The 21,127-nt window shown below is 31.5% G+C and overlaps 1 protein-coding gene across 4 annotated transcripts in view; it reads left to right on the top strand.

Annotated features, from left to right (window-relative positions):
• The first annotated feature begins 765 nt into the window (after positions 1 to 765).
• LOC127727976 (general transcriptional corepressor trfA-like) overlaps positions 766 to 21,127 on the top strand; it is a 143,362-nt gene continuing 123,000 nt past the window's right edge. For all 4 annotated transcript variants that reach the window (XR_007993954.1, XM_052235114.1, XM_052235113.1 and 1 more), the window contains exons 1-6: positions 766 to 857; positions 10,944 to 11,454; positions 15,393 to 15,485; positions 15,664 to 15,902; positions 17,074 to 17,152; positions 17,693 to 17,800. Coding sequence is in view for 3 of the 4 variants with exons in the window: in XM_052235114.1 (XP_052091074.1) it covers positions 10,971 to 11,454; positions 15,393 to 15,485; positions 15,664 to 15,902; positions 17,074 to 17,152; positions 17,693 to 17,800 (1,003 nt within the window). In the remaining variant the exon portion in view is untranslated. The remainder of the gene's footprint in view (positions 858 to 10,943; positions 11,455 to 15,392; positions 15,486 to 15,663; positions 15,903 to 17,073; positions 17,153 to 17,692; positions 17,801 to 21,127) is intronic.

Below are 21,127 nucleotides of genomic sequence, written 5' to 3'. Positions count from 1 at the left end.
AGGAAGACACCTCTTAAACAGAGACGTATATATGTCTCTGTCTTAAATAACGTGGCTAACCCCAACACTTTTGGAAGATAATGAAAATGCTTAGTGATAATTGGATCATTGTCCAAATAAACATTTCTTTTTAATCTTTTAATTGGATTAGCATTTAATCTTGGTACATGACCTAAACATTGACGGTCCAGTTACAAATTTGACTTTAAACTTTACAAATGAAATTTATAAGCATACATCAAATAATTTGATAAAATATTAAATGTTTGATTTAACAAAATCTAGATTTGAAGGAAATTCTTTGGAAAAGAAAGTAAATGGAGTTTGAAAAAATATATTAGTGGAATTTCAGGTTCATTCAAGTTTTTAATTCTTCGTTCAGGTCCGAGTTTTGGCATTAAAAACATATTTTTCATTTTTCAATTTTTAATTTTAACAAAATATTAATTTTCTTATTTTAAAAAATCTAAAGACGAAGGAAATCCATTGAATGTTTAAAAAGTTATTGAAGTTTGAATAAGTCCGACCAAAGATTTTTAGATCCGTTCAGGTCTTTTCATTTCTCCGTTCAGGTCCAGGTTTTGGCATCAACAATTTGTTTTTTATTTAAAACATTTATTTCTAATAAAATATGGACCTTTACCTTTAATGAAATTCTAACATAAAGTAAATCCTTTGGAAAATAAAGAAGTTATTGTAATTTAAATAAATCAAGTCGTATATCTTCAGGTCTATTCAGGTCTTTTCAGGTCTTTAGTGTAACCTAAAAGAGAAACCGAAAGTGAAACAGTTTTTCCCACGGATTTATATTTATAAATCTTTTTTTCCCAAAGTTGACTGGTAATTTGATTTATTAGGTATGTTATATTCATTTATGGCATAATTACCTCATTATAATCAATTAATACATGTTTGATATTATTATCTTAATCGCATAATGATACAAAGCGTCACTCACGGTGTCTTCAAAAAAGAGAAACAGTGAACATGGTGAAAAGGAAAATTATTTTTTTGGTATTTTTACTTCGTCATTTTATGAATGATTCATTTAGGAGACTTTATATATTATAAAGCTTGGAAGGATTATAGCTTTATTGTACTGTTTAACAGTTTAAGGACTATTACGGTAAGTCCACAGGACTTTGAAATCTTAGCAATAACGGTGTATAGTGTATAAATATGTAAAACTCAACTATCACAGTACTAGTCAGTAGAGCTTCTCTCGAAGAAATCTTAGCAATAACGGTGTATAGATATGTAAAACTCTTCTATCACAGTAGAGCTTCTCTCAAAGAGAGAAGTGACTGTGATAGTCGAGTTTTACATATTTATACACCGTTATTGCTAAGATTTCAAAGTCCTGTGGTAAGCCCTTCCCTAAAACTTATATATACCAGAAAAGATAATCTATACCACATCTCAAAATGATTTATATTCTCTAGATACAATAACATAACCTAACCATTCACTAAATTAATTCAAGAGATTGATGTCAAAGTGTCTAGTTTGTTTTCCTCTCTGACACAGTGACAGTAAAATACATGTCAAGGAGGATGGCATTTATTTGGGTATTGTCGATGATTGCAAAAGTTCGTTATGCTTGCAAGATCGTGACATATGAGGATTTCCACTTTATTCATGACGTCATGCAAAAGTATTTATCATCGGCAACGTGCTACATCAAAAATACTTAACCGAATATTTTTTATTGCATTTTCATTAATATTGGTTTGAAAAAAAGAGGTTGTGTTCTATCATCTTATTTGATTAAACATCTATTTCCACTAATACTGTTTTATTCCTCTCCTAGAATTTCGTTGAATTCTCATGATGATGATTCTTGGGAAAATTCTTTCAGCAATGTTATTAACATCTCAACAATGAGTCATCATCTATTTTTAGGTTATGTGGCCTCTTATTCCTTTTTTGAAGGCCAAGAGTATTATTTTTTATGGTCTGCATGTGAGCGGATTTTTTAAGATCAGAAAATGATTTGATATATTTTGATAAAACAAAACCTGCTGAATATTGGCTCTTAAAAGTAATTTAATCCTATGCCATTGAATGCAAATTGAATGAAAAAATACTTTGATGCATTAATGACATTATGACATTGTTATAGTTATTTTAAATGTGTTTAAAGTGTTTAATTCTGGACTTTCCAATTGACCATTGAAAGTCAGGTGTAAAAATTAGAATAGTTTTTGTAGGGAGAATAAAAAGTCAGTATGTCCCAATCTCTCTTTTTTTCTCTCTCGAGATATTCATCATGTTCATTTGTTATTTGATCTCAAATTTATTCTGTAATGTTCAAATACATAATACAATAGGCCTGACCTTTATATTGTTGCACATGTGCAAAAGCCACCATCCAAGACAAAGGTCACCAACTTACAAGCATGTCTACTTATTTTACAGAATCAGGTCACAATACGAGACATAGAAAGATTGACCATGTTTCTGAAGCTATTCATCAATTAAATGTATCAGACTGTTTGCAAATAAGTAAAGAATATTTACATCCACAGTGGATAATATTTGCTACAAGGTTTTGATCTTTTTCTTCCGTTTCGAGTTAGGGCAACGAACTTCCAATCATCGAGGATACAAGTCAAATTGGCACCTGGTCAATTTATTACCTTTAAAAAAAGTCAAATTGTCACCTGGTCAAATCAGCATCTAGTCAAATCAGCACCTATTTAAAGTCATTTCAGCATTTGATAATTCAACTGGCACATAGTATTATTTTCAATTTTGTTTTCTTTTTGAGAATAGTTTTCGTTTTTATATATATACCTAGAAATTAATTTTACATGCACACGTATAAAAATTGCAGTTTTTATCCAACGCAATCATAGGTTTGAAGGTTGTTTTCAATTAAGACTTGTATATATATATATATATTATATAAATATATATATATATACAACTCGTCTAAAAATCAGCCCAACAATGTTAGATCTGTAAATTTGCTTTCGCAAATTTTTAGTTCTTCCCTCGAACTCATGCTACTGAGATATCGTGACACCAAATCGCCTGCACTGTATCCGATGCTCTAGACCAAAGAACTAAAAATTTGCATTTATTATTGCGATTTTGTCATTTTAGAATAAAATGCGATTTTAATTTTTGCAATATTGAGAAAAATCCTGTATAATTCATATAAAAAATTTCAAAATGTGAGTTTAAATTATTGCCATTATAACCCTGTCGCATTTTTCGCAATAATAAAACATCGCAATAATTTCTGAATTTACAGTATTCAAAATTCAAGAGTCTATCCTAAATTGAGGTAAATTGTTGGGCTTTCCAAATACCTTTTCGATTCCTAACATCACTGAAGAGACATTATTTGTCGAAATCCGGATATGGCGTACAAAAACCTTTGCACCTTTTGTTTGCAGTATATCATCTTCTCCGCAAGTTTATTTAGTCTGCTTAGTATTAAATTTAAAATTAAGATCCATTTATTACATCGGTGATCCGTTTATTTGGCAATCGCCAATGGCAGTTAGCAGGGTTTAAGAACATTTGTTGTTCGACCTGTTAGTCAAATGCGTTTTGTTAAAATATACTTTTTCACTTTTTTGGTCTTTTGGAAAATGTTGTTTGTGCTGTATTTAGACCCCTCTAACAAGGAATTTGTTTTGCATGCACACGTATAAAAATTGCGGTTTTTATCCAACGCAATCATAGGTTTGAACGTTGTTTACAATTTAGACTTGTATATACATATATATATATATATATATACATATATATACATATACAAGTCTAAATTGAAAACAACGTTCAAACCTATATATTTTATATATATTTGCAAAACTTACAATTTCAGGAAGAATACACAATAAAAAATAATCAGTTGGCTTTCTGCATGTTCTGTTTGAAGTTTTCTCAATATTCTATTAATAATGTTTTGATCGGTAATCACTTTGAAAATTTATGAACTTATATAAATTACAAACAGTAACCATGGTAACCCGAAATTTGTTGTTTTAACAATTTTTGATCTTTTATATTAAAAAGTAAAGAAAGAAGCCATAACACAAGCTGTTGTTTAATCCACAGATCAGGATAAAAAATAATTCAATCATTGTAAGTTCAATTGTTTTTTTTTCTGCATTTCCTGTCTACTTGTATAAAATGAATAACGTTGGCACCAATCATGTCGCCCTTGTTTACTAGTAATGTGCAGTTGTCATGAAATAGAGGATCCTATAGGAACATATATTATGGCTTCATTGTTTATAACCTATAACAAAGTTTCCATTGGAACTTCTGTTATGCGCAACAAATATAGTTTGACACCTCAAGTGAAAATATTAAAAAGTATCATGAAAAACGGAGTCTTCAATAGAAATGCAATAGTTTACTTGCAAAACATAATGGTAATTGTGGGTGCCTTAATCACTACCTCAGGTGCCAAATTAACCAGGTCCTGATTTATTTAGGTACCAAATTGACTATAACAGGTGCCAATTTGACCAGGTGCCGATTTAACCAGGTGTCAAAGTGACTAGAATTCATTTATTTGGCTATGCAAAATGTAGTATAAAAACGTAGACATGTTCAGACAAAATGTCTAGGGACGTTTAATCGAGCGCCTGGTGAAGAGAGTGACACACTCACTGTACGTTAAAGAACCGTTACAACAACTCTCTGATACATGTACATGTAGGTGCCTACATGTGCTTGTTGCAAGACAAAATTTCCGCCCCATTCGAAGAGACTTACATTTTCCAGTGGCTGTCCAAATTTCTGTCCATGCATTGTACCTTCATTTGTACTTTGCAGAACCTACTTATCATGCTTAATGTCAGTTAGGTGTAATACTTATACAAGCTAGTGTCTTTTATTTACATGTGCTGTACATAAAACTATTTTGGCAAACTCGAAAGGTTACAAGTTTAATAGGCACCTGGTCAATTCAGCACCTATAAAAAAAGTCAAATCGGCACCTGGTCACATTGGCATCCAGTCAAATCGGCACCCATCTTAAGTCATTTCAGCATTTGGTGAGACAATTTGGCACCAAATATTTGTTTTACCTTTTTTTTTACTTTTTTATTCCAAGTATGAGCAAATTTAATTTTTTTGGTTTTTTTTTATATACATTTTTTTTTGCAAAATGTACAATTGCAGAGATTAAGTAAAAGGATACATTTCCTACATCATTAAAAAATTAGGCCTTGCACAGTTACTAAACATGTGCGCAATAGACTTCTTTGTTTAGTTCTTGAGATAAAAGGTTGAACTCCATTTAAAAAATAATTAGCAAACCAGAAAAATAGTGCGAAGGCATGTTTTGACCTCCCAAAACTTGAGAATTTAAGGGGTTGTATTTTGGGAAAAGATTAAGGGGAGATTATTCAAACTTTGAAAATAAAATAAAAATCTTACAAATTTACTTAAACAAGAAAACATGGTAAATATAACTTACATCATTGACTTGCATTGACTTGTATAAGTATATAACCCCTGACTGATTGAATTTATTGTTAATTTGTTAATTGTATATATATATATATATGGATGAAATATTTGCCACTGGACATTAAGCAAAGACCCAACAATCCATAAAATTTAACATTCTCATCAGTAGAACAGATCATCATGTTGATTAATAAAGGATCTGAATGTCTGTCAGACGATTGTTTGCCCACAATGCTGTGTTGACAAAGACATGAAACAATTTGTAAAGGATCTGTAGTTTGATTTAAACAGTCCCAGAGCAAATCATTTATACATTTGTCATTAAAAATAACATTTTACATGTGTTTCTTGTGGACAGCTCATTGTTAGGACTACGGTTTTACATGGTCAGTTGAAAAAGGTAGACATTCAAACTATTAAGGATATCCCTCTCAATGACACCATCCTAATTTTCATGTGATTCAGCATGTTCAGTAACTATTGAATGTGGAATGACATGAATGTCAAGGATTTGCTGCTATTCTTTCATGGACTGTAACTAACATTGTAACATCAACACATTTATTAGGTTATAGTCATATGAGCAAGTAGAGTCATTTAAATATAATTAGAACTGTTCACAAGTATTTTTACTATAGAGGAAAGTACTAACCATAGCCATTCAAGATATTGGTGCCGTAACTAATGGAGAAGCTGAAAGCAATTCGTGGTGGCCATAGAAGTGCCATCACAAGACTGGTCAATAGAACAGATGACAAAATTTCGGAAAATGAGATAGGAAATCAAGAACTTTCAGCAGCCATAGAAACACTAGTGAAGAAGAGGAACTTCATTGAAAATTTGGACACACAGATTCTAGATGGAACAGAAGTTGAAAATATGGAACAGGAAATTTTGGACAGTGACGAATATAATTTACATTTGGAAGTGGCCATTCATAAATTCAAAGACATTCTATCAAACTCAGGAGCTAGCTGGCCATGGAAACATTCCCATATAGGTTTGACTACATGGATACAGGCATGTAATCTAGAAAATACATCAAATATCAGCAATCGCACTATGAACTATATATATACAACTTCAGACAGGATTTTACCCGTTTAATCTTTAAAAAACCTAAACTGTACGACTTTTAACCTTTTTATTCTCATGAAAAATTAGTTCCCTGTGATGATATATGATGATAAAGTGTTCATTTTATCTCCTTAAAATTCTCATGTGAAAAAAAAGAATTTCATATTGGGTTTGCTTTTTAAATTCATAAGAATAATTAATTCTACATTTCAAGTAGATATAAGAAGATGTGGTATGAGTGCCAATGAGATAACTCTCCATCCAAGTCACAATTTATAAAAGTAATCCATTATAGGTCAAAGTACAGTCTTCAACACAGAGCCTTGGCTCACACCGCACAGCAAGCTATAAAGGGCCCCAAAAATTACTAGTGTAAAACCATTCAAACGGGAAAACCAACAGTCTAATCTATATAAAAAACGAGAAACGAGAAACACTTATGAACCCACATCAACAAACGACAACTACTGAATATCAGATTCCTGACTTAGGACAAGTGCAAAAAAATGCAGCGGGTTTAAACGTTTTAATGGTACCAAACCTTCACCCTTATCTGAAACAAAAGTGTAACATCACAACATAGAAAGACACACTATAAAATATCAATTGAAATATGGCTTAACTCAATCAAAAGACATATTAACACAAGTGAACATACACTGAACGAATAAATTTGATCTATGATACAATGTAAATACAAAATCAATAAAATAAGGGATGAATAATTAAAGTAACAGTATTATACCGCTGTGAAATGTTTAACAATTGCAGAAAAACAACAATAACCTTAAACAAAAATCCGCCATTTACAATAATATTATACCCAGGTAAATGACAATAATTTTGTTGTTAGGTATACAGTTTAAAAAGGAGAAAGGAAATATTTTTACAAAATAAATAATTTTGATGTTCATAGTTCGAAGAAGTGAAAATTTATAGTAATACCAAACATTTATTAAAGCTGGTATATAGGCACATTTGTAGCATTTTTTATGTAACCGTTTTCTTTAAATGACATGTTTATGTCCCAATTAACACCTTTGATGATCGTTAATCTGTTGATCATTCAATCTCAGGTTAATTAATGTCATGACTTCCGATTACAATGTTGACTTTGCAATTTCCTTCAATCGAGATGATTTGGAAGAATAAATGAATCAGCTTATTTCCTAAAGCAATTATTTTATTGAAAAAAAGATGAATATTGTCAGTAATGATAGACAAGTAAGTGAAAATGAACACCTTATTTTGCAATGTCCCTCAAATCATTATAGTACTATAAGCAATAGGTCAAGTATATATGTGGTGTATGGAATGATTGTAATGTGTATATGTCTGTCTGGCAATTGTCATCTGACCTTGACCTCATTTTCATGGTTCATTGGTCAATCTTAAGATTTTCCTGGTTAAGTTTGTTTCTTAGATACTATATGCAGTATGTCAACTATATCTAAAGTATGTAATGATTGTAAGGTGTAGATGTCTGTCTGGCAGGGTTCATCTGACCTTGACCTCATTTTCATGGTTCATTGATAATGATAAGTTTTTCTGGTTAAGTTTGTGTCTTAGATACTATGTGCAATAGGTCAACTATATTTAAAGCATATTTGGTGTATGGAATGACTGTAAGGTGTACATGTATTTCCAGTTTGGTTTATCTGACCTTGACCTCATTTCCTGAATCATGTTAAGTTTATGTGATAGTTGTCGTAAAGCTTTATATTTAGGACTATCAACAAGAAATTAATGGTCAGTAAAGAAGGAGAGATATTTCAGCGTGTGCACTCTTGTTTAAAGGTCCAGCAGCAAATATTTTAACATTTCCAACAACTAGCAATATAAATCACAACACAAATCAGACACAGGAAGAATTTCACAACTCATTTTTTGCAATCACGGAGCAAACACAATATACATCCCTTCTCCAAATTTTTATTACAGACTTTCAAAGTTACACTTGCCAACATTTTCAGGGGATTTTCTATACACTGGCATACATTTTGGGATTCTTTTAGATCAACCGTACACTAGAACCCTGCTCTTACAACAACCAAAAGTTCAGTTACCTAAATTCACAACATCAATATGAGTGAGCACAATGTTTTGCAGGATTAGCCCTAACCAATGCAAACTTATATGAACAAGCAATTACATGGTCAGACACAGGATACATATGGATTCCTTCTTGTATCATCATTTCTGGAAAACTACCCGCAGAAATGAGGAAAAATTTAACACATAAAATCGCTGGGTGAAGCATTAGCAAAGGAGATGTATGTTCAAGAGGCAGGTAATGTCAATATGTCCAACAATCTGACAGCAATTACTTCTTTTTACATGGGAGCAATTCCTAAGACGAGCACAAATAAACAACAATGTAGGTGAAGTCAGAGCAAGACTATGAATGTACACACGCTTGACAACTAAACCATGTGTATTTTGCAAACAGTCGCATTCATCAGTAGATTGTACAAACATTGTAGACCATTAAAATGCAATACCATAATTAAACAGAAAACCTTTGTTTCAATTGCCTCAGAAATCATAAAGTGTCAGAACTCTGTTCTAAATTTAAATGCTGTAATCGTAATAATAAACATCTCACAAGCTTATTTAATCAAGACAAGACAAGGCATGATATCCGTAAATATAGTTGATGTTGAAGAAGGAAATAATAATACATCCATATTTTATGCTTTATCAACATTGCCCATGCAAATTAGAACGGATTTTCCATGTTTGCTACAGAAAACAGCAATTTCACAATATCAACAGTTTGGACAGACACTATCCGCAAATATACTGATAGACGAAAGATCACAGAAATCTTTCATTTCCAAAGATTCAGTCACAAAATTACAAATATAAACAAAGGGAACAGCCAATGTCAGTCTTGCAGCATTTCAAGACCCAAACAGGAATCAGGAATCTGTGTAACCTTGATAAATAGGTTAGAAACCCAACAAGGAGAGAGAATAGCAATGGAAGTGCTTATTGTACCCACAATAGTTGCCCCTCTACAGAACTAAAATAATTACAAAGCATCTAAACTTCCTTATTTACAAGGATTAAGTTTAGCACACCCTGTATGTGAAGAAGATGAACTTGGGATTTCTTTGCTAATAAGCACAGACTACTATTGGGACATTGTTGAAAACAAAATAATTCACAGAAAAGGTCCAACCTCTGTTAAATATCAGCTTTAATGATGTATATTTTGGTGCGATATAAAAAAAGAGGACATTGATATAGAGCATTTTTGGAATGCATGAGAGTAACAGTCACTGTGGATGATGAATCAATACAGACAAACAGAGATTTTTAAAAACATATCAGAAATTTAGCATTACATGCATTATGTGCAAAGATAATTGGAATATCGCTGAATTACAGTGGAAATAGGATTTTCAGGAAATACCATCTAACTACCATATAACAAAATGTCGTACTGAAAATTTAATACACAACTTCAGTAAGGACTAAGACATTGAAAATATACAGAAGTATAATTGAAAATCAAGGAAAGGATTTGTTGAGCATGTTGAGAAGGTTTTTTAAATAATGAGGAAAAATTAAGTCAAAACTGAAAACTTTTTATAAAGTTTGAAAATGAAAGCAAAACCCTTACCTTATAGTAAGCTATAAAAAGCCTTGGCGTGACAGTTAAATCATAATCAACAACCTGAACAACAACTATTTACACAACCAATGATGAAAGCTAGGAGAAATATATGTACAGTGTATGCTAGAATATGATATCCAGAAAAGCGTTATAAGGATGCACGAAATTACAAAGACAAAGTACTATTATTTTTTCTTGAAATGTAAATGTTATCATCAGGCTCCATTATACTAGTAATGGATTTCTGCTATATCATATGTATACTTATGAATAAAGAAGATTTTGGACAAAGTGCTATTATTTTTTCTTGAAATGTAAATGTTATAATGACTCCATTATATGCTAGTAATGGTTTTCTGCTATATTATATATATATATATATATTACTTATGAATAAATAAAAAGTTGGAAAATGTCAATGAGACATCAACCTAATGAAAAAAACAACTAGCAAAAAAATCAAAACAAATAGAAGTCAGCATACCGTCTTAAGTTAGCAGAAAAGTTTATACTTTATGTCAAACTCCAAATCCGCCTAATCTATAAATAGACAATTAACTGTTTCAGAATCTAATGGTTATTTATATTTTTAGTTCCTTCCCCGAATTGAAATAGCATCATGTCATTGCCTCATTGTTCATGTTGTTTGAATTTCCATATAGTTTACAAATGGTTTTGGAGGTCGTTATCAAATTATCACATTTTGATGGGGGCTTAAGAAAATATTACCCAGAATGCATTAAATTCTGAAAAGGCTAATTCATGTTAATGGTATGTCTAATTTCATCTTAACCATGATTATTTTCAGAATTCAAGTAAACTGTTAACAGAGAGCATGGGAAATTGCAAAGGGAAAAATTCCAAAGAAAGTAAAAGCCAGATGAGAGGGGAAGCTTATAGACCTACCAGTAGTAAACCAGATACTATGCAAGGACAAGAGACAGGCAATGTAGGGGATAAACTAGATAATAAGAATGGTAACAAAGAGGATGCAGTAGTTACAAATGATAAGTTACCATTTGTAAATTCAGAAACCCTAACAAAATCTGAAACTGTGTTACAGGGTACCAGTACAAACAAAAGTGTATCTGATACAAATGGATTAAAAGCAAATGATCACATGGGAAAACAAGATAAAAAACAGCTTGAATCAGATGCCATTCCAGAAAAACCTGTTGAAAAACCAAATAAAGATGTACTATCTACAGAAAATATTAAAAACAATAGAGAAGAGATGAATTTGAACGAGGTTCCAACAGGCATTTCATTGAAAGTTCCTGGATCCAAGTCAGATGATGCAGAAATTGACAAGCCCTATTGTAAGTAAACTCATCTCACAGAATATTTATTGATATAATTCAAACAGTTTTGTCATTTAATTTTTATACGCCCGCAAAAAAATGTTGGGATCTCATATTGCTATCATGTTTTCGTCTGAGTCATCCGAAAACATTTGGTTTCCGGACAATAACTTTAGTTTAAGTGTATGGATCTCTATGAAATTTTACCAAAAGGTTCAATACCACTGAAGAAAGGTTGGGATTGTTTTTGGGGGTGATGGTCCCATGTGTTTGGGAATTAGGGGCCAAAAAGGGGCCCAAAACAAGCATTTTTCTAGTTTCAGGACAATAACTTATGTATAAGTATATTGATTGCTCTGAAATTGTACCACAAGGTTCAATACCACAAGTCAAAGGTTGGAATTCATTTTGGGGGTAATTGTCCAAACCGTTCAGGAATTAGGGGCCAAAAAGGGTCTGAAACAAGCATTTTTCTAGTTTTCAGACAATAACATTGATGTCTCTTAAAATGTACCACATTTTACAAAAGAAAATTTTTTGAAATTGGGGTCACAATTGCTTATTCTTTGTATATAGTTTGAAAACAGATTTACAAAGTATTGCGCAACAACACAGTGTATTGCACAAAAGCAAGAAATCTTCAATTGAATATAATTTCAAATCATATAACCAATTTTAAGTTCTTTGACTACATTTATTCTGTGTCAGAAACCTCTAATGTGTCAAATATTTAATTACAATCCAAATTCAAGGGTTGTAAAAGCTTCTTCCCTTCATACAAAATGTACTTCGGTCAACGCTTTTACACCCCAATAAATTTACAAAAAGAAGCATTCAATTCTTAATTAATGCAAAGTGAAATTTACCATTTGGATGAATAATTTTCAGTTTTTATACGACCGCAAAAATTGAAAATTTTTTGGTCGTATATTGGTATGACGTTGGCGTCATCGTCGTCGTCGTCGTCGTCTGGCGTCGTCCGAAGACACATTGGTTTTCGCACTCTAACTTTAGTTTAAGTGAATGGATCTCCATGAAATTTTACCATAAGGTTCAATACCACGAAAGGAAGGTGGGGATTGATTTTGGGGGTTATGGTACCAACAGTTAAGGAATTAGGGGCCAAAAAGGGGCCAAAAATAAGCATTTTTGTAACTTCCAGACAATAACTTGTGTGTAAGTTTATGGATCTCTCTGACATTGTACCACAAGGTTCCATATCACAAAGGGAAGGCTGTAATTGATTTTGGGGGTAATTGCCTCAAAATTTTAGGAATTAGGGGCCAAAAAAGGGGCAAAAAACAAGCATTTTTCTAGTTTCATGACAATAACTTGTGTGTAAGTGTTTGGATATTTCTGAAATTGTACTACAAGGTTCCATATCACAAAGGGAAAGCTGGAATTGAGTTTGGGGGTAATTGCCCGAAACGTTTAGGAATTGGGGGCCAAAAAGGGGCCAAAAATAAGCATTTTTCTAGTTTCCAGACAATAACTTGTGTTCAAGTGTATGGATCTCTCTGAAATTGTACTGCAAGGTACCATACCACAAAGGGAAGGCTGGGATTGAGTTTGGGGGTGATGAATCATAAGGGGGTTCAAAAAATTTGGGGGGGGATTTTTTTATTTCTTTTTTTTTCTTTTTTTCCTTTTTTTTTTCTTTTAAAATTTTCCATTTTAAGTTGGTTATTTCTGATTAATATTTAAAAGCAAATAATAATGATATGGTAGGAGATACACACCAAACAGGATGTGTAAATTATTATATAATAAGTATTGTGCAATAGCAAGAAATTTTCAATTGCACAGTATTGCACAATAGCAAGAAATCTTCAATTGCACAGTATTGCGCAATAGCAAGAAATATCCAATAGCACAATATTGCGCAATAGCAAGAAATTGTCAATTGTACAGTATTGCACAATAGCAAGAAATATTCAATTGCACAGTATTGTGCAAAAGAAGATACTTCGTATAAATTGCTTATTTCTTGATCAATTTCAATGGGGTTTTATTCTTGAATTCTTGGGGTTCTTTAATATGCTGAATCTAACCGTGTATTAAGTTTTTGGATTTTGGGCCCCGTTTTTAAATTGGTCCACATTGAGGTCCAAAGGGTCCAAAATTTAACTTTGTTTGATTTCATCAAAAATTGAATTATTGGGGTTCTTTGATATGCCGAATCTAACTGTGTATTTAGATTCTTAATTTTTGGTTCCGTTTTCAAATTGGTCTACATTAAGGTCAAAAGGGTCCAAAATTAAACTTAGTTTGATTTTAACAAAAATTGAATTTTTAGGGTTCTTTGATATGCTGAATCTAAACATGTGTTTAGATTTTTGATTATGGGCCCAGTGTTCAAGTTGGTCCAAGTTGGGGTCCAAAATTAAACTTTGTTTGATTTCAACAAAAATTGAATATATGGGGTTCTTTGATATGCTGAATCTAAACATGTATTTAGATTTTAGATTTTTGGCCCAGTTTTCAAGTTGGTCTAAATTGGGGTCCAAAAGTAAACTTTGTTTGATTTCAACAAAAATTGAATATATGGGGTTCTTTGATATGCTGAATCTTACCATGTATTTAGATTTTTTATTTGTGGGCCCACTATCAAATTGGTTCATATTGAGGTCAAAAGGGTCCAAAATTAAACTTTGTTTGATTTCATCAAAAATTTAATTATTGGGGTTCTTTGATATGCCAAATCTAACCGTGTATTTAGATTTTTAATTTTGGGTCCTGTTTTTTAAATTGGTCTACATTAAGGTCCAAAGGGTCCAAAATTAAACTTAGTTTGATTTTAACAAAAATTGAATTTTTGGGGTTCTTTGATATGCTGAATCTAAACATGTGTTTAGATTTTTGATTATGGGACCAGTTTTCAAGTTGGTCCAAGTTGGGGTCCAAAATTAAACTTTGTTTGATTTCAACAAAAATTGAATATATGGGGTTCTTTGATATGCTGAATCTAAACATGTATTTAGATTTTTTATTTTGTGGGCCTGCTATCAAATTGGTTCATATTGAGGTCAAAAGGGTCCAAAATTAAACTTTGTTTGATTTCATCAAAAATTGAATTATTGGGGTTCTTTGATATGCCAAATCTAACCGTGTTTTTAGATTTTTAATTTTGGGTCCCGTTTTTTAAATTGGTCTACATTAAGGTCCAAAGGGTCCAAAATTAAACTTAGTTTGATTTTAACAAAAATTGAATTCTTGGGGTACTTTGATATGCTGAATCTAAACATGTGTTTAGATTTTTGATTATGGGACCAGTTTTCAAGTTTGTCCAAGTTGGGGTCCAAAATTAAACTTTGTTTGATTTCAACAAAAATTGAATATATGGGGTTCTTTGATATGCTGAATCTAACCATGTATTTTGATTTTGGACAACGGACCATAATAGGTAAATTAAAAAAATTGAAGTTCTTAGACCACATTCTTTCTGTGTCAGAAACCTATGCTGTGTCAAATATTTAATCACAATCCAAATTCAGAGCTGTATCAAGCTTGAATGTTGTGTCCATACTTGCCCCAACTGTTCAGGGTTCGACCTCTGCGGTCGTATCAAGCTGCGCCCAGCGAAGCATTTTATTAAATTATGTAGTTGTACAGTAAAACCTGCTATAAAAGTCAAGTGTAATAAGCAAAAACCTGTCTTGTCATGTCACCCTCTTCTTGGCCCTCTGTAGTAATACTTATTCCTTTTGAGCCTCAGGTCATAGGTCATCCTCTTGTAAGGTAAATTTTCTTTCTGTTTAAATTATTCACAACTTTTATACACTCTGGGACATTTAAGCTTGAAATATTTTATAGACATGATAGACACCTGGTGAAACTGTCATGTTGCTCTCTAAATGTCTTTTGGTTATTTCTGTTGTTGGGTTGCTATCTCATTGATGAACACCCGACAACCATGTTACAACTCCCTTTATCAATATGTATTTTTATTATTTTAGTATTTTCCAAAGGAGTTCCAGGAGAAGAACCACAAACTGAAGATTCAGGTTTTACCTACAAAATAACTGGTGTAAAAGATCCAGCACCTACAGGTTAGGACAAAAAAAATTCCTACATATTATACATTCTTACTTTAAAATAATTTTGATCAGAAATATTAAACAATATATTTTATAAAATAATATTGTATTCTACTTTATGAAGTGATATCAGATAATAATTTAAATATTTTTAAACTAGAAACATATATATAATTTTTTGTATTTGAAGATCAAAGTAGTAGCTCTCATGAGACTGTTCCAACTGAAAAAGCAATAGATGAAGACAAAAGCTCAACAACAGAGGATGACAAGTTACAGCCGGAAAATACTTCATCTGACAAGTTACAGCCTAAAAATACTCCGTCTGATAAGTCACAGCCTGAAAATGCTCCATCTGATAACCAACAGAACAATAATGATTCTACAGGCTATAATCGTTCTAAATTTTCTAATCCTGGTGATGAACAGGTACAAAACAAACAGGTTTTTTCTCACTTGTGTTGATTCATTAGAAGATATATATTGCATCTTCCCTTTTTTCATCATACTTGAATCATGTCTTTTTTTGTTTAAGAGTTGTTGCCCTTGGATAGGTATTCTCTGTATGATTCTTATAGGAAAATGATAAAGTTTAATAGATTTTCTGTAAATAATATATTTAAGATCCCCAAAAGTTATCATAAGGTACATCTGAATACTGATTTAAATAACAAATATGTGATTTGACTATTTAGGTAAAATTGATCGTATAAAATATTACGGTAAGCTTAAAAAGTTACTTGCAATATAATCATTATGAACTCTAAGAAAACTGAAGAAAAAAAAGGTTGAATTATATTATAGCTATTTGAGGTAATTGCATTTATTTTCCACTTGCTTGAACAAAGTTTTGGAGGAAGAACAACATTTCATCAGCAGATTTGTCTGTCCATCTATCTCTCTTTCTTCATCATGATAAGTGCACTGGCATCTAGTGTTCTAGTCAGATTATGATATAAATTCATGTCAAGGTTTTCAAAGCAAATTATTTCAGATGAGTTCTGTGATAAGGACTAATCATTTAGTTTTGGGATGTTATGCCCCTTTCACATGACAAAATATGAGAATTTGCAATGTGCTGAGATAAATAAAAAAAAATGTAAGCAATATTGAAAAGCACCATTGTTATTGCTGTTGCCTCTTTATTTCAATTGATGTCAAAGGTTAACAATCAGCAATGACTCTGATGAGTTGTTAAGTCAGTGTGTTGGTAGAGTATATGTCCTTCAAGCTTGACTCCTTGGGAATGTAAATAATATGGAAAATCAACATTGTAAAAATGTTCTCACCTATAAAATTTTCATCAGAGTTTAATACAATTTATGTCAAAGGTTAACATCAGCAATATCGCAGGATTGATTATTTTCATGAAAGTAATGCCCCTTGGAAATATAAATGATATTGAAAATTTCAGTACATCCAAGGGGGACTTTGTTTGAAATTTAAAATGGAGACATTGGTGTTATAATTAACCACGAGAAAAATTGTCCTGGAAATGTTCCTTGTTCATTGTTGTAGAGATTACCGTATCTTATCATTTGTGAAGTTTTAGAAATGCATTTTAATATGTTCATGGGAAATTTTGTTTTTGTTTTCATAGGATAAAAAAATGTCAAAGGAAATGAAAGAAATTGATGGTAAAAAAAAGAAAAAAAAGAAAAAGAAACCAGATAAATATGGTGAGGTCCAGCATATTATTGATACTCTGCTAGAGTAATGCATGCAGTATTTAGAATTCCTATTTTCTTTTATGAAGGGAATATAAAGATCTGTTCAAGAAAACTAAAAATAAGTAAAAACTAACTTTCCTACAGAACTGTACTAGATAATTAGGGAGTATCTCAAAATCTTAAGTTAAGGTGGTACCAAACACCTCGACTTAAATTAATTTGGCTCGTTTAATTTTCATAAAGCTTTGACAAAATATTTACTTTGACCCTTTGACAAAAATATAAAATTTCAAAAAACCTGAACCACACACTTTATCAGAAAAATTTCATAGGATATATAGCAGTTTGACAAACACTAATTTTGATCATTGAGAAGCTTAATATTTCCTTTACAATAGAACATGATTAATCCATTCAGCTGATTTTAACAGAGTTATCTCCCTGTAGTGTTATGTACCACCTTAATGAAAATGTCTCAAACAAATACATTACTTATTAACCAATTATATAGTAAAAGTTAAAATTTGATATTGACTTTTCATTTTTCAGATCCACCTCCAAATGCTAACATACAAAACTATTATGGAAATGTAGATGTGTTAAACCTTGGTAATGGTAATGTTTACATGGGTAAAAAGGAGAAAGAAGAGGAAAAAGGTGATAGCATTTTCTTAATTACCTTTTAAGTTAACCTAGATAATGTCATTGGATACTTATCAACACAAAACATCCAAAATCATGCATCTTCTCCCAAAGGATCAATTTAGCTATTTTTATCCGACCGCAAAAAATTTTTGTGGTCGTATATTGGTATCACGTTGTCGTCGTCATCGTCCAAAGACAGTTGGTTTCCAGACAATAACTTTAAATAACTTTAGTATAAGTGATAGATATCTATGAAATTTAAACACAAGGTTTATAACCACAAAAGGAAGATTGGGATTGATTTTGGGGATTATGGTCCCAACAGTTTAGGAATTAGGGGCAAAAAAAGGGGCCCAAATAAGCATTTTTGTAGTTTTCAATAACTTGTGTTTAAGTGTATGAATCTCTCTGAAATTATACCACAAGTTTCCATACCACAAAGGGATGGTTAGGATTGACTTTGGGGGTTATGGCTCAAACCAAAAAAAAGGGGAAAACCAGGGTTTCCTGGTTAATGGACAATTTTAAAGCAGTGTAAGGGAGGTAATCCAATCACATTTAGTATACAATGTTGTGTATGTTTTGGATTACCTCCCTTACACTGCTTGTAAATTATGTATAAAAAATGCTGTATTGTCTTGAGGTGATTAGCTGTCAATTTATTTTTAAATGTTACAGTAATTAATATTAATTTTAGCCTTGAATATGTATGTCATTTTCTATTTTAAGACTTTTATGATGTATTATAATGGGTACAGTCCGTGTAACGTAAAAGTTAACAATACGAACGATGCCCGAATCATGTACGGACGATGCCCGAACGATGTACGTACGCTTCCCGAACGGTGTACGAATGCAAACGAAACGCTGACCGAACGTTGTACGGACGCTGAACGAATGATGTACGAACGAAACCATATACCATAAACCATACCATAAACGATAACATAAGCGCCCTTTTATCGTACATCGTATGGTTTTGCGTACATCGTTTCATTAAGCGTATACCGTATCGTTTAGCGTATTAGCGTACATCGTATCGTTTAGCGTATATCGTATCGTTTAGTGTACATCGTTTCTTGGCGTGCATAGTTTCGTTTAGCGTATATGTTTTTTTTTAAATATAAAACATGAATGGTGTTCTGTTTAATTTTTTTATATAGGTGATAATAGGCGTAAAATTTAGATTGGATGCATGTTTCAGTTTTTAATTAATAATTTAATAAATTATAATTTGATCTGACTCGATGTTGATCCAAAATTATTTACATAAAACGTTTGAAAAATAAACACTGAAATAAATTTAAACAAATTAAAAGATACGATTATGAATTTTGTTAGCCGTAGAAATACGTACTTGGTGAATGTGCGTGTAAACTGCAGTCTGCATGGTATTTAGTCAACATTTTTTGAAAATAGCCCAATGTATTAACATTATTTTTTTTACCTAAATGAACAATTGATTTAAGATGGAATTCGGAATTAATCTAATGTTCTTACAAAAGTTTATTTGGGGTCTTAAGGTTGACCTTTTGTCCAAAAGGTTTGTTAAATATTCTTATGTATTCTCTTTTATCGCATGTATTTTAAAATCGACTGAATAGCAGTTGTATCCATATATCGTAATTAAACCATTTTTTTTAGATTATAGATTTTTTTTATTCATCTATCAAATCAGTCGAAAAAAAACAAATATTCGAGAAATTTCAAATAAAAACAATTACTCGTTATGTGCCTCATCAACCCTAAACATAAATCCCTACCGATGTACATACGATTGTGTATTATTTTAACTATAAATGCGCTTGACTTTAAACTATCATCAACAATTGTCCAGTAAAAAAAACTAGACCCTCTATTCTTTAATTTTCTTATACCATTTTCCTCTGTTCTTTATTTTTCCCGTTATACTCTATTCTAATTTTATATTTTTTTTTCTTTATTTTCCTGTATCTATACCTCCTTTATTCGGAGCAACCCCACCCTAAATATACATATGATACACACGGTCTATAGGTCATCGCTTGTGTCGTGATACATGTTTGCATAACAAAGGATGTCCTTGTTCATATTTATAACATTTTAAATGTCCTCCTAATAATACATATAATAGTTGCCACTGGACATTAAACACCTAACTCTAAATTCATCCGTCATATTCTTAGTTTTGTTATAATGTGTAAATCACACAACAAGATGAACAAATAATTATTGCAGATTTTCACTGCCGAAATAATGGGAAATAATTGTAAACAAAACCACTCAATCACATCCCTACGCCACAAAGTCTAGCCTTTTCACATGTAAATAAATTATTTTCATAAATCTATTTCAAAATAATTTTAAACAATTTTAAATCAAACGGTCATTTTTCTTATTTGCCAAAAAAAAAAACAACATCAAACAGTTATTTTCATTTCTTATTTTAAACAGATCGATTGTTTTCAATGGTCGGTGCCTGACAGCATCTATAAAATCTATCACCATGTTTGCCAATAAGAAAGCTTCATAGAACAGGAAAACAACAATGTCTTATAGAAATACTTCCAGGCCATATTTTCCAATTTCTGTTGTAATGTGGTTTAATGCAAAAAAGGTAACTCCTGAATACTGATTTGTACCTATCAAGCATTTGGGGTTAATAACAAATCTATGGTAGTCTCTTTTTCTTTACTCGCAAAGTATTCGACTAAATCATGTTTTATTTATGAAAATTGCTCATTGCTGACAAATGTTAAATATTGATCCCTAGATTTTCAATTGTTTAGTTGTTAGGTTACTGTCTGACATTTTATGGTCATTATGTTTTGCATCCAATTGCACCAATTTATTAAAAAGATATTAACGCGACACCGTACGAGAGTCGTTACTTTACATAAACTACTAGTATTTTTTTTTTCTATAACGAAATACGAAACCACTTCTCGCAATTCGCTTTGGGGTAATTGTGCTACTCTTTTGACAAAATATGGCCTTGTCTCACTGAAAAACAAAAAGTATAATATAATATAGAGTAATATATAAAACTGGACTAGAGTGAAGAGTTAGGAAGAAGGAATTCCGAATTTTAATTGAATGTTCTAAATCTTTGTGTATTTCTGATAAATGATTGTACAGACTCAAAAAAGTCTTTGTTTTGCTGAAATGAAAGGTCACCGTCAACAGCCAATAGAAGCAAAATGGATATAGTAGATCTTTCTAATTTTGAAAATAATATTTCTGTTGCTTCGTTGATAAATGGGCACTTAAAAAATAATGAATACTATCCTCAACAGGGTGGCCATAACTGCATGCGGGATTGGGTTTAATATTAATAAGGTTTAAATCTGCATTTGAAGA

This window comes from Mytilus californianus, unplaced genomic scaffold (genome assembly GCF_021869535.1).
Source record: "Mytilus californianus isolate M0D057914Y unplaced genomic scaffold, xbMytCali1.0.p SCAF_2, whole genome shotgun sequence".
NCBI classification, from domain to species: domain Eukaryota; kingdom Metazoa; phylum Mollusca; class Bivalvia; order Mytilida; family Mytilidae; genus Mytilus; species Mytilus californianus.
Note: the sequence above shows the minus strand (reverse complement) of the source record. Positions and strands in the feature narration are given on the sequence as shown.